The sequence below is a fragment of the Macaca fascicularis genome, chromosome 5, assembly GCF_037993035.2.
Source record: "Macaca fascicularis isolate 582-1 chromosome 5, T2T-MFA8v1.1".
NCBI lineage: Eukaryota > Metazoa > Chordata > Mammalia > Primates > Cercopithecidae > Macaca > Macaca fascicularis.
In genome coordinates this window covers 126476410-126491612 of record NC_088379.1, presented here as the reverse complement: position 1 = coordinate 126491612, position 15203 = coordinate 126476410, and the positions used below count along the sequence as shown (strand labels likewise).

At 38.1% G+C, this 15203-nt stretch overlaps 1 protein-coding gene across 4 annotated transcripts in view; it reads left to right on the top strand.

Moving 5' to 3' along the window:
• The first annotated feature begins 12970 nt into the window (after positions 1–12970).
• The window catches only part of QRFPR (pyroglutamylated RFamide peptide receptor), a 55982-nt gene continuing 53749 nt past the window's right edge, over positions 12971–15203 (top strand). For 2 of the 4 annotated variants that reach the window (XM_005555826.5, XM_074040983.1), the window contains exon 1: positions 12971–13674. In XM_005555826.5, the coding sequence (XP_005555883.1) occupies positions 13335–13674 (340 nt within the window). In that variant the 5' untranslated portion in view covers positions 12971–13334. Of the gene's footprint in view, positions 13675–13779; positions 14483–15203 lie in introns of those variants that run through there. The other 2 variants (XM_074040985.1, XM_074040984.1) reach the window with 2 other exon arrangements.

The following is a 15203-nucleotide window of genomic DNA, read 5'->3' as shown; positions in this document are numbered from 1 at the left end:
AACCTCATTTAATCCTCACTATGACCCTATTGTTTTGTCTATGTTATAGTTGATGAAAATAAGGGGCAAAAATTAACTTGTCTAAAATTGTCCATATTATAAGTGACAGAGTCATGATTTTTGCTGACAGCGTGGCTCTTAACCTCTATGCTATTCTGACTCCTATTAAATTTTCATATTGTTAAATAGAGTAGCTGTAGTAGCAGCAGCAGCAGGCATTCACAGAGCGCCTACTACACTTAGGATGAATGAGCTACACTTCTAAGTGCTTTACATGGAGGACAATATGCAACTTCCTGAATAAATACCAACTCTTATTAATAATTGCTTAATTTGCTTCTACATTCTATTGTTGTGCTCTCAGAATACAGCTCTTTTCCTCTCTCCTGTGGCTGCACTGCCATCGAATTGGAGATTGGTCCCCCATGTTTCTTCCCTGTGTTGCTCCATTCCTTCCTCATGCTCACTGCCTTCCCGACATTCCTCATTTACCCCCCTCAGCTTTCTTGACACCCAATTTCCACAAAGATACAAACTGCTCGTGGGCCCCCAAGACCCAGGGAAGAGAGCGTGCCTTCTTCTGGTGTGTGGTAGGAGGAAGAGAGGGTTCTCCTAGCCACATGCCCTGAGAAGGGCGACCTCTGATTGCTCCCTACTTGGAATCTATTGCCACTCTGCCTTGTCATGACCAGCTGGGTTCCCTCACAGGAAACCCTTCTGAGGTTCTGCAGCTGAACCCACTTAACTGCTGCTGGTGCCAGTGGAGCCCAGTGTGGGACCAGGGACCACTCCTGAACTACAAAAGACACCAAAGAGTCACTCAGTATAAAGTGGGTGTGTACACACTCATTGATCACAGTAGGACCTTTAGCCCACTCTCAAATAGATTGTTGATTTATTTCTGTGGCCACACTCTATATCTTAGTTTTAATAATTGTGTCTCTGTTTTTTTCTTCACTCTCACCTTCACGTACGTGCCTCTGAACAGGCCCTGACCCAATGACCTTGTCCTAGTCCCTTAAGCCCCACTAGGGTCTGTTGTCCAAGCCCCTAATTCCAGCCCCTAGCCTGGACTGGCCACCTGCCACAGATCTCCTTGACACCCAGTACCTAGTCTTGTCCTATGCCTATGACCAGGTGCTTTGATTCCATTTGCCATTCTCTCGGGGTGTTTTTCACATCATTACTTACTGTGGAGACTTGTCCTGTGACCTTCTCTATTCTGGGGTTCTGGTATATTTCTGGTTATGGGTCTTTTCTAACATGACCCTTCCCAAGTGCCATTTGAGCCTGAGGTTTGGCAGCCTTCTCTCCACTGGTGCTGGTGTTTGTGATAAATTATTTATATCCACATGGATGTTTGTTTATTGTTGAGCTATGTCATAGGCTTCTAGCAGTTTTCCCCACCAGTCTCAGGATGGCTGGCACAGACTGCTCCTTTATTAAAGGGGCCAGGTTGCTTTTAGTGAAAACATTTAAAAATTATATTCAAACACAACAAATCTGTAAGCAGGTACACAATATTCCTTAGATCATCAATGGGCATCACCCCTTCCTACACACCCCACTTCCCTCATCCATCTCCATGATCGGTGACAGCCTCCAGCCCAGGCCCATCCTTCCCTGTAACCCTGTGCACCCCTCCTCATAGGGCTCACCTGTCAAGTTCAATACCCATTCAGCAAACATTCTGCATGCTGTGGCTGCATATTAGTGCCACCTGGAACCTTTTTAATTAAATTAGAATATCTGCAGATGGGACCTCAGCATTGGTGGTGTTAAGAGCTCCCCGGGTGATTCTAATGTGTCTCCAAGCCTGAGAACTTCTGACTTAGGAAAATTAGGCCTCAGTCTTTTATACGAAGTTGAAAAGGCCCTGCCAACCAGGATTAAGTTGCATCTAATTTATCATTTTATTCTTAATATACAACATAGCATGTGGCATTTCTTGGGAACAATGTGTATTTGATGAATAAGTAAATAGATATCCTAAAATGTGTTTATGACTTTTCCCTGAGGCTGGAAGCCAGGATTTCTGTCCACTAAACCTAATTGGCTGAAAGTTAAAAGCAAATACATTCCAAGCATGTTCACATCCAATTATAAAAATTTTAAATTTTGACATTCTTGACACCTCTACTTTTGAAAACTTGCAGAATTTTCTCCATATATATATAAAGATATATATATATATCTTTATTACAGGAAAAATAGAAAACACATAACCAAAACAAAGAAACTAAAAAATATTTGTACTTATACCATCTAGAAATAAACTGATGTTAATCCTTTACTATCTCTTCATTTACTATGCATATGTATTCTTGGATACATTACATTGAATCATCATCTTATTCACTCAGCAATATATCATATGAAATGTTATTAACCTTATTAATACATAACTTGTAGACAAGTCAGCTAACCATTAGGGAGGTGAAAATTTAAATTCAAAATCCCATAAAAGGACTCTCATATGGTTTGACTGTATCCCCACCCAAATCTCATCTTGAATTCCCACGTGTTGCGAGAGGAACCCAGTGGGAGGTAATTGAATTGCGGGAGCAGGCCTTTCCTGTGCTGTTCTCGTGATAGTGAATAAGTCTCACGAGACCTAATGGTTACAAAAAGGGGAGTTTCCCTGCACAAGCTCTCTTCTCTTGTCTGCTGCCATGTGAGATGTGCCTTTCACCTTCTGCCATGATTGTGAGGCCTCCCCAGCCATGTGGAACTGTAAGTCTAATTAAGCTCTTTCTTTTGTAAATTGCCCAGTCTCAGGTATGTCTTTATCAGCAGCATGAAAAGGGACTAATACAGATTGTAAGAAGACCTTTCTAAAATTCAGCTACAGTATCTCTTTTGTGCTTCATTAGTGATTGAATCCTTAAATAATATTTGTGTTTGAAAGAACAAACCTTAAGGCCTGTGAAATAAAGTTATTCCCCAGTAGAGAATAGGGAGGGTGCAAAAGCAAGAATTTTAACAAAAATGAAAACATTACTTAGGAGTTTTGAGTATTAAAATCATAACATTCTTTTAAACTTATGATTGCCTTTTGCTTTTGGCAAAAGAAATCATAATAGCTAATTTTCATCAACAACAGGTATCCCATTGTTCCGTTAGTCCAGCTATACTTAAAAATGTGTAGCTACTTTGGCAAAATTCCTTTCTAAAAATCTCCTTCCCTTTACTAAGTCATTTTAGAAGTCTACCAGAGCCGGCCTCAAATTCACTGTTTAAAAACCCCACTTTCCTTCTTGAGGAAATTGAGAGTTTACCCATGTCTAGTCTTCACTGCTTTTCTTGGACATCTGATTTCCAAAAGATTTTTGGTGATGATTATTCAGACACGTTGGTTAAATTCTCTTCATGCTTTACTTACACAGTCTGTTGCTGATCTCCATACAGAATTGAAGGGATTCACTTGAACAGTGAAACAACACAGCTGAGCCCCTTAGCTTTCATAATGAATTCACTCACTGGCAGACACGTCATGTCCAGAGCACATGGATCTCTTTTTAATCAACAATAGCGCTTACCCCATTTATCTCAACTTAGAGCCATTTGTCATATGGCTCCTGTCCAAAGCCTGAGAGAGATAATTGATATTCAGGGCTGGTAGTTTATGAAATATGAAGGGTTATCATTTGCTAAGTTTCCTCCGATCAGGTCAGATCACTAGAAAGCAAGATACTGTACCTGCATTATCTTATTCTGGCTCTCTGTAGAAATCACTTTATAAACTATGACTTGAATTATGCCTTCAGCTTGCATCAAGTTTGCTATTAGGAATGTCTATTAGCAACTATACTTTGCTTGTCATGAAGTTTACAGAAAGCCCATGGTTATTAAAGACACCATCCATTATGTATTTCAGTATTTCTTATATGAAGACTAATGCAGTAAATTTTTCTCAGAGGTCAAAATGCGAAGAAAGTTGTTCTCTTTTGACAGTATGCTTCCTTTCTTTTTTAGGTTATGAGGATTTCAATTCTCCCTTATATTTTTCTTTTGGCTCTGACTCCATAGCTGTCAGAAGCTGATAGCTAAGTCTTCTAATCCATTAGTTTAGTGTCCCATAATCTAGGTTTGCTGATATAATTATCTGCCTAGCTTTTATCATTACCAACCTCCTGTCTCCTTCTCCTCCCTGTCCTTCTTTTTGTTCCAGCCTCATGGTTTATATTTTCCTCATTGGTAGTAAAGACAGTATGGGGTTGAGAGTATGATTGCCTGGAATTTTGAGAAACAAACTACCAGTTTTTAGCTGTGTGACCTTGAGCAAGTTTCATTATATTATCTATGCCTCACTTTTTCATTTTTCAAAGAGGCTAATAAAAGCACCTACCTCATATGATCGTTATGAAAATTAAATGAAACAATGCAGACAAAATATTGTTTAAAAGATATTATTTTTGCATTTTTTCTTTTTAAAAATTGTGGTAAAATGCACATAACATAAACAGGGTATACTGTACATTTACCATCTTAACCATTTAAGTACTGTACATTGTTGTGTAGCCAATCTCCAAAACCCTTTTCATCTTGCAAAATGAAAACTTTATATCCCTTAAATAACAATTCTCCATTCTACTCTCTTCCCAGGCTTTGAGAACCACCATTCCCTATGCTTTTGACTGCACTAGATACCTCATATAAGTGAAACTTAGAGTATTTGTCCTTTTGTGACTGGCTTATTTCACTTAGCGTAATGCCCTCAAGGTTCATCCATATTATAGCATATGTTAAACTCTCCTTCCTTTGAAAGGCTGAATATTATTTCATGGTATGTGTATACCACATTTTGTTTACCCGTTAATCTGTCGATGGACACTTGAGTTGCTTCCACCTTTTGCCTGTTGTGAATAACGTAGCCATAAACATGGGTGTAAAAATGTCTCTTCTAGACTGTGTTCTCAATTACTTTGGGTACCCAGAAGTAGAATTGCAGAATCATATGATAATTCTATTTCTATTTTTTTGAGGAACCACCATGCTATTTTCTATAATGGTGCTATCAGTTTACATTCCAACCAACAGTGTACAGTGGTTCTCTTTTCTTCACATCCTTGACAACACTTGCTATCTTTTGTCTTTTTGATAATACTCATCTTAACAGGTATGAGGTGACATCTCATTCTGGTTTTGATTTGCATTTCCTTAATAATGAAAAATGGCCTCTTTTTGCATGCTTGTTGCCCACTTGTATATCTTATTTGGAGAAATGTCTATTCAAGTCATTTGCCTATCTTGTAAGGGGACTGTTGTTGCCCTTGTTAAATGGTAGGAGTTATTTTTATATTCTGGATATTAATGCCTTATTAGATATGTGATTTGCAAAATTTTTTCCATTCCATAGATTTCCTTTTCACTCTGTTGTTTGTGTTCTTTGAGGCATAGAAGTTTTAAATTTTGATGTGATCCAGATGATCTATTTTTACTTTTGTTGCCTGTACTTTTAGTGTAATATCCAAGAAAGTATTGTCATATCCAATGTCATGAAGGTTTTCCACTATGTTTTCTTCCAAGAGTCTTATAGTTTTAGCTCTTATATTTAGGTCTTTGATTAATTTTGAAGTAATTTTTGTATATGTAAGGTAAAGGTTCAAATTCATTATTTTACATACTAATATCCAGTTTTCCCAGCACCATTTGTTGAAAGACTGTCCTTTCCCCATCAAGTAGTCTTGGTACCCTTGCCAGAAACCATTTGGCCATGTATGTGAGAGTTTATTTCTGGGCTCTCCATTTGATTCCATTGGTCTTTACGCCAGCACCATGCTGTTTGATTACTATAGAAATGTTTTAAATTTTAAAACTAGGAAATGTGAGATCTCCAATGTTATTCTTCTTCAAGATTGTTTTGGATATCTTTTCACCCAAGCAAATAAAAAAATTGTTTTGGTCATTCAGGGTCCCTTAAGATTCCATATAAATTTAGCATAGGTTATTCTATTTCTGCAAAACATATAGTTGGGATTTTGATAGGCATTATATTAAATGTGTAGATTACTTTGGGTGGTATTGATATCTTAGCAACATTATGTTTTCCAATCTATGAACACTGAATGTCTTCCCATTTATTTGTGTATTTTTAAATTTCTTTCAGCAACATTTTGTAGTTTCCAGTGTACAAGTTTTTCTCCTCTTTGGTAAAGTATATTCCTAAGTATTTTATTGTTTCTGATACTATTGCAAATGAAATTGTTTTCTTAATTTCCTTTTCAGGTTTCTCTTGTCAGTGTATAAAAATGCAACTTATTTTTGTGTGTTGATTTTGTATCCTGTAACTTTGCTGGATTTGCTTATGAGTTCTAGCAGTTTTCTGTGCAATCTTTAGGTGCAATTATTTTTTAAACATAAGTTACCTCCAGTCTTTTCTTAAAGTAATTAACATGGATAAAAATACCCAATATATACAATTACATAATCTCTCTCATTCTCTCTCTTTTGCTGAAAGCACTTTTCACAAAAAAAATCAATTTATTCTGGGCTTCCTGAAATTACTCTTTTTAGATATTTTTGTATCTGTTCATATACATAAATAAACATATATACACACACACACATATATACACATATACACACACACATCCATCATATAATTTAAAAAATTCCTGCTTTGTAGCAGCGTTCAGAATATTGATTCTATGCAAACTTGTAGCATACCGTGGCTACTACTCTTGCTTTTTAAAATTTCTCATTGAGATACTCTGCTACTATGGTGTCAGAAATTTTAAAGCTCCTCAGTCCTCTTTATTCAGCTTCCATTTTAGAAACTATAACCAAGAGATCATACAATCTTTTCTAAATATCATTAACTTGGTTTCTTGCAGCTTAGAATCCCTATCTGACAATATGTAGTATGTTCTACATCATCTCCCTCAGAGTTGGCAGTTTCTCAAGCTTCTGTCACTTCTACCTTACTATCAACCCTTTGCTCACTGGGCAGAATTAAGAACAGAAAACCAAGTCTCCCAGAAGCTTTTTCCTTTTGAAAGACAAAATTCTCAGGAAGGTGAGGAAAATACCACATGCTCTGCTTTTAGACTACTTGTACCTTTAGCAAATATCTAGTGAACTCCCCATCTCTGACAATTTGGTAATCTTTTCTAAGGAAAGTTTGATTATCACAACATCTCACTGACAAGATAAAGTACAGACAGTCTTTTAAAATTACTAGTTGCCTCTCCTTTTGTATTTATCCAGATACTTTCTTCCATGTTCCTATCTTTGAGGGTAGAGAGTTCTTTGGCGATTCTTCTTCACCCTGTGATTTTATTTATTTTGGAAAATAGACCCTCTATCACTATTGTTTTCTAGTCATGAGAATTGCCAGTAAGCATCAGAAGCCAATCCTGCCTTTCTGGCTTGCTTTATCCCTATTTCTAACATAATCATTTCTACTTCTGTGCCTTTGGAGAGGCTACTCACCCTGTGAGATAAGTGACCTTTCTCTTTTTCAATTTATCTTTCCTTTTAGGCTTGATTCACACTCCACATTCCCCACACAGCATGTATGGATTTGCCTTTGCTTGAATTTCCAGAACATGTTCTTTCTGTGTCTGGATGTGGCACTTGTCACCTTATTTTGAGCTATGAATATTTCTGTCCATCCAGCCCCTCCAACAAGATGGGGTTGGCAAACTGCTGCTGCAAAGGGTCACAGAGTAAATATTTTCTGCTTTGAAAACCATACAATCTCTATCACAAATATGCAACTCTGCCATAGTAGTGTGAAAGCAGCCAAGGATGATATGTAAATGAATTAGCATGTTGTGTTCCAGTAAAATGTTTTTATTTTTATAGGCACTGAAAGTTGAATTTAATACAATTTTATGTGTCATGAAATATATTCTCTTTATGATTTTTAAAAATGATCTGAAAACATGAAAACTATTCCTTGCGCATGAGCTATACAAAAACAGATAGTGAACCATGTCTGGCCCAGGCTGTAGTTTGTTGACCCTAAACTAGATAATGAGCTCCCCAAAGGCTGAGCTGTGTTGTGTGCCCTTGTAGGAGTTACCCCTTAAGACTGGGTCTGTTTCTTCACCATACTACTCTTAATGACGAACATAGTGCCTGGCATACAGCAGACATTCAAAAATGTTATTGAACAGAGGCATAAATACTCATTTACTTATCTGGTTTTTAAACAATAAGCAGGTATTTCAGGAAATGGTCATGAGGTCATGGGGGGGCAGGAAAGGTCAGGAGTACTGGCAGTGTCTTGTGAGATTAGCCTTGGGCTACCTTAATAGGGGTATTTTCACTAGGTAGAGCATTGGATGAGTGAGATGTGGGTGGTTGAGATAAAGTGGGTTGGGAGGTTGAAGAGATGAGGGTTGAAGAGGTGTAGAGAGGTCTTGAAAATGAAGTCTAGTGCTATATTATTAGAGGGAGGAAGACACAAAAGAGTTTAAACTTTAAAGGCAAATGTCATTTTTTTTGTACACTTAGCTCCAATCAAACTAGCTTCAATCATGCATTATTTCAAAAAACAATTCTCAAAATCTGGATTCAAAAGCTTTTCAAATATCCTAGGGAGCCACTATGAGAGTTTGTCTTTGCTTTTCAAATTTCCCTCCTTCCCCTATACTCCTTTACTTGTTTTGAAGAGTGTTGAGTAGAACTGGGAAAGATGAACACTATTGCCGACTGCAGTAATGTATGTCTACATAAAGCACAAGAAATTAAATATAGTCATATCAGACCTGCTCTGGCCCTAAGAAAGCCTTGAGATTTCTTCTCTGGGTCACCTGGGGCTGGAATCAGCCTGAAGCTATGCTGCTGACCTTCTTTGATCCCAACACTATGGACCAGGGAGAGGCAGGGCATGTCTTCTATCTATGTGGTTCCTATGTCATTCGAGAGCCATTCTCTATGACCCAAACTTTCAGTCCCTAGTCCAGAGAATTGGAGTCATAGATGTGAACCATTGCTCCTACAATGGGTTATGATTGGACATCTTCCCTTAGGTTTCCTTCAACAGTTACAATATGAACACATCCTTTTCAAATGCCCTTGGAGCATATACCAAAATAGATAATACCCTTGGCCATAAAACAAACCTCAACAAATCTAAAAGAATGCAATTATACAGAAAATGCTCTCTGACCAAAAGGGAGTCAAACTAGAAAACAGAAAAATAGCAGAAAACTGTTCAAACACGTGGAAACTAAATAAGACATTTCTAAATAATCCATTGGTCAAAAAAGACATTTAAAAGGAAATTAAAGAGTACATTGAGCTGAATGAAAATGTAAATATAACACATAAAACATGTGGGACACAGTTATACCAGTGCTGAGAGGGAAATTTATGGCACTGAATGCTTACATTAGGAAAGAGAAAAGGTTCCAAGTAAATAATTAACGTTTCTACCTCAAGAAACTAGAAAACAAGTAGCAAAATAAAACGAAAGCAAGTAGAAGGAAGAAAATAATAAGGATAAGAGCATGAAAATCAAGAGATGAAATTCAGAGAAAATAATAGAGAAAATCAGTGAAGCTAAGAATTGTTTATTTGTAAATAGCAATAATATAGCCAAACCTCTAACTAGATTGACAAAAGAGAGAGAGAAGGCAGAAATTATAAAATCAGGAATGAGACAGGGGATATCCTTCAGCCATACAAAGGATATTAAGAGAATACTATTAACAACTCTACACACATAAATTCAGAAGAAATTTATCAATTCTTAAAAAAAACTCACCCGATATGGAATAGATAATTTGAATATCACTAAACTATTAATAAAATTAAATCCATCATTTAGGAACACCTCTAAAGGAATTCTTAGAATACTACCAAACTTTTAAAGAAGAATTAATACCATTTCTATACAGTCTTTTCTAGAAAATAGAAAAGGAAAGAATGCTCCCAATTCATTCTATGATGCTATTATTACCTGAATGCCAAAACCAGGATAAAAAATACAAAAAGAAAAAAAATTACAGACCAATAGCCCTCGTGAAGATAGACATAAAATTATTTAAAATCCTAACTAATAGAATTTAAAATGTATATGAAGAATTACACACCATGACTAAAATGGGGTTTATTTAAAATATTCAAGGCTGATTCAATATTCAAAAGTCAATCAATGTAATCCACCATTTTAACTGGCTGAAGAAAAAAATCACATGATAGTATTAATTGATGCAGAAAATCATTTGACAAAATTTAACACCATTGATAGAATCTCTCCACAAGTTGAAAGTAGAGAGTAACCTCCTCAAGTTGATAAAGAACATCTGCAACTAACATCATACTTAATGGTGAAAGAAGGCTGAATACATCCTTATAAGATTGAGCACAAGACAAGGATCTCTATTCTCCATTGCCATTTAACATAGTAAACTGTGTTCTCCAACCATTGCGCTAAGGCAAAAACAAAAAAAACAAACAAAAAAAAAAACCAAAAAACAAAACAAAACAAAACAAAACTCAAACAAACAACTAAAACAGGAAATAAAGAGCATATAGATCAGAAAGGAAAAAATAAAACTGTCTTTCTTCTCAGATAATGTGATTGTCTATGTAGAAAAGTCCAAGAAATCTACCAAAAAAAACCCCTCTGTATTAGTCCATTTTCACACTGTTGATAAAGACATACCCAAGACTGGGCAATTTACAAAAGAAAGAGGTTTATTGCACTTACAGTCCCACATGGCTGGGGAGACCTCACAATCATGGTGGAAAGCAAGGAGGAGCAAGTCACATCTTACATGGATAGCAGCAGGCAAAGAGAGAGCTTGTGCAGAGAAACTGCTGTTTTTAAAACCATCAGATCTCATGAGACCCATTCACTATCATAAGAACAGCACAGGAAAGACCCACCCCCATGATTCAATCATCTCCCACTGGGTCCCTCCTACAACACATGGGAATTATGGGAGCTACAAGATGAGATTTGGGTGGGGACACAGAGCCAAACCATATCAACCTCCTAATAAAATTAAGTGAATTCATCAACATTGGAGGAATCAAGGTCAACATACAAAATAAATTGGATTTCTGCATACTAGTAATGAACACATGGAACCAAAAATGAAAAATTCAATACAGTACCATGTACAAATGTCCCCCCAAAATGAAATACTTAGGTGCAAATCTAAAAATATGCACAGGACTTACATGCTGAAACTGTAAAATGCCTTTGAAATGAATCAAAGATCTAAATATATGGAAAGACATTCTACTTATGGATTGAAAAACCAACCTAGTAAATATGTCAATTCCTATCAAAATCCCAGCAAGGTTTTTTGTAGACATAGACAAGTTGATTGTAAAATGTATATGAATAAGCACAGGTCTGAGAATAGTTACAATAATTTTGAAAAATAAGAATGAAGTAAGAGAAATAACTCTACTTGATTTCAAAACTTATTATACAGCTACAGTAGTCAAGAATGTGGAGGATAGATAGACACATAGATCAATTCAACAGAATAGAGCTCCCAAAATATAAAATATAAAAGTATAACAGTTTTAGAAAAATACCTAAGAGAAAGTTTTTGAGAAATAGGCTTTGGTGAAGTTGTTAGAGTGAACACTAAAAGCTATCTATAAAAGAAAACATTGATAAATATGACTTCACTAAAACTAAAAGCTGTTCTGTAAGAAGATAAATAACAAGCTACAGACTGGAAGAAAATATTTGCAAACCATTTACTGACAAAGGAATTGTACGTACAATATAAAAAGAACTTTCAACAGCAAATAAACTAAACAATACAATTAGAAATTGACAAAACACATGGAAAGACGTTTCACCAAAGAAGATACAAAGATGGCAAATAAGCACATGAGAGGTTCAATATTACTTGCCATTAGGGAAATGTAAATTAAGGCCCTAAAGAGTTATCACCACACATCTATTAGAACAGCTTAAAAAAATAGTGACAAAACCAAATGCTGGCAAGGATGTGGAGAAATGTAACTTGTCATGCATTGATGGTAGAAATGGAGACTTGTACAGCCACTCTGAAAAGTAGTCAATCTCTTTAAAAATTAAATATACACATTACAGACTCAATAATCAAAACCTTTTGGTATTTCCTATAGAAAGGAAAACTATGTTCACACAAAAACCAGTACATGATTCTTTATAGCAGCTTTATTTGTAATAGCTCAAAATGGTAATCAAACAAAATGTCCTACAAGAAGAGGTGGATGGTTAAATAAACGGTGATACAGCCTGAGCAATAAAAAGAAATAGCCATTAATACATGCAACAACTTGGATGGATTTAAAAGGTATTAGGCTAAGCGAAGGAAATTCAATATCAAAAGGAAGCATATTGTATGATTTCCCTTATATAATGTTCTGACAAAAGTTGAGAGAGAACAGATTAGTAGTTGCGAGGGGTTAGAGATGGTGGAGGGAGGGGGTTGGTGTGAGTATAAAAAGCACCAAGGAGATTTTTGTGGTGATAGAAGAGTTTGTATCCTGATGGCTACAGGAATCTACACTTGAGATAAAAATACGCAAACACTGTACCTGTGTCAAATTCCTGGTTTTATATTGTTCCGTAGTTAACTAAGATGTAACGAATGGAGGAAACTGGGTGAAGGGTGGGTACACAGGATCTTTCTGTATTATCTTTGCAATTTCCCATGTTCTGTATTTTAACTATCTTAATTATTTTTCAATACAGAAAATAATTTAAAATAAACCTTATTTGCCTTGGGTAGTTGTGGCTCCCATCATTTTTCAAGAGGAGAAACTTGAAACTGTGGAATCCCGCAATACCCAGTTTCACATATAAGCATGACCTGACTGGGGCCATGCCCTGAGAAAGGCGCCGGGCGGCAGTAAGGTGGGGAGCCAAGGAAGTCTTCCCTCGCCGTGAGGGTGCGGGGAAGCGACCTTGGCGCCACTGAAGCTGGGTGTGAGGGGGGCGTCACCGAGTTCAGCCCCACCCTCCGCCGCTCCCCAACGGTGTCCGGCGTCCGCAATGCATGGCCAGAAGGCGGGGAGCGAGAGGAGCTGGGACCTTCGCGTGGCGCTCCATCACCCCGTACCGTCGCGGCGCCTCGCCTTAGGGAAGAGCAAGGGAAGAACTTTACTTGAACCGCGAATATTTTTTGGCCACTGAGATTGAGTTTCCCAGTGCTTTGGCTTCCTGCCTGTTTATCGTGGATTTGATCCCTGAGCTGCTCGCCTTTCCCTAACCTCCTGCGATGCAGCCGAGAGCCCTCCCGCGCGCCTGAGTCCAGAGCCGAGGAGGGGAGGCGGCCTCCTCCCGGTTCCCCCGAAGCCCTCCCTGCGCCGCGGATGGCCAGGAAGTAGCGGGCGGTGGCCCCGCGTCCCGGGAGCGCACAGCAATGCAGGCGCTCAACATCACCCCGGAGCAGTTCTCCCGGCTGCTGCGGGACCACAACCTGACGCGGGAGCAGTTCATCGCTCTGTACCGGCTGCGACCGCTCGTCTACACCCCAGAGCTGCCTGGGCGCGCCAAGCTGGCCCTCGTGCTCACCGGCGTGCTCATCTTCGCCCTGGCGCTCTTTGGCAATGCTCTGGTGTTCTACGTGGTGACCCGCAGCAAGGCCATGCGCACCGTCACCAACATCTTTATCTGCTCCTTGGCGCTCAGTGACCTGCTCATCACCTTCTTCTGCATCCCCGTCACCATGCTCCAGAACATTTCCGACAACTGGCTGGGGGGTAAGAGTCGCGCCCTGCTCCTTCTCGGTTAACCCTCTGCTTTTCAGGCAGATTTTTAACTTTGGTTTGTTTAATTATTTGAAATATTTTTTATCTTACTTTTAGTAAGAAAACCAGGGGAGAAAAATCTGGTAATTACAGAAAAGGGAGCTGAAATAAGTGGCGACGGGTGCGACTCCCCACATCACTGCTCAGGACCTTTCCCAAGCCTTTCCCCAATGTATGTCTCTATGCCACAAGGAGGAAGCGCTGGACGGGAATCAGAGGCGGCAAAAAAAACTTACATCCAAGTGAACACAGGTGGCGAAGTTCTAAGAAAGAGCAAACCAAAGTTAAAAATCTCATTTCCTCATTCCCCCAGCCTCCACCCTCACTTCCCAGTGGCTTGCAGACAGCTTCTTGTACCTATGAATATAAAACAAATATAATTCATGTACAGTAAAAATATACTGAACTAGTCCTTTAAAAAATTGTATTAAGTGTCATGCAGGAAGAAGGAACACAGAAAACTGATGCCCTCCTGACTATTAAAAAATGAGAGATGACATTCTCGTCCTTCCGTATAATGGGAACAAAAATGACAGAAGAGAGATGGAGTCACTGAGTTGGGAACAGTGTGTGGAGGTTGGAAAAAAAGATATCCTGTTTCTGCAGATGATCCAGCTGTTCCAAGAACACAGCTGGAGAATGCCCGGGTGTAAACCCATCAGCAGTAGTGTTGTGTTCTCACCAGTGCTTATGGTGCACTGTGGGCCTCCCCATTTTCACGGTTGGGTATTCTTGTGGCCACATCAAAATGGTTAGAAATGTAAGAGAAATAGATCATTATGCCTTCAATCTCTGCTATTTCTATCCCATTACTAATTCTCTTAAAGTCATGGAGGGTGTTTCATCCTACCATTACCAATTTGAGATTGTGAGCATTGCTTTTTTCCCCATTAGCTTAAACTGAGTTTGCTATTAGTGAGTCAGAATGTTAAAATCTTTGATTCTTATCAATCTACAATGTAAATATTTTCAGAAAAGCATTAAACATGGAGTACAGAGCATTGACTTGAAAGTAATACACAATGTGGAAAGAAAGACATTGATTTATGAATTAGAGACTTTCTTATGCACACTGATGCAGTAATTGTATTTGGGCATTTTAAAGTTGCTCAGTGCAACTAACTCCATCAAATTAATGGGGTATTTTTTGATCATCATACAGAACTTGTTTTTTGGGGGAAAAGCATGTGAGTTTTCATTTCTAAATGTTTGTGAAAGCAGATTTATGAAGCTTATTTTTACTGGAGATGATTATAGCTCCATTTGTAAAGGTGAAAATAATTATGCAAAGTGGGATTTTATGGTGGGGATCAAAAGACCTGGATTACTATTTTGGCTGTAATACATGTTAATTTTGCATGTCTGAGTCTCAATTTTTCAGTAAAATATTAGGGATTAGAGATGTTTGAAAGTGCAGTGAGTCTGGTCAGGCACAGTGGCTCACGCCTGTAATCCCAACGCTTTGGGAGGCCAAGGCGGGT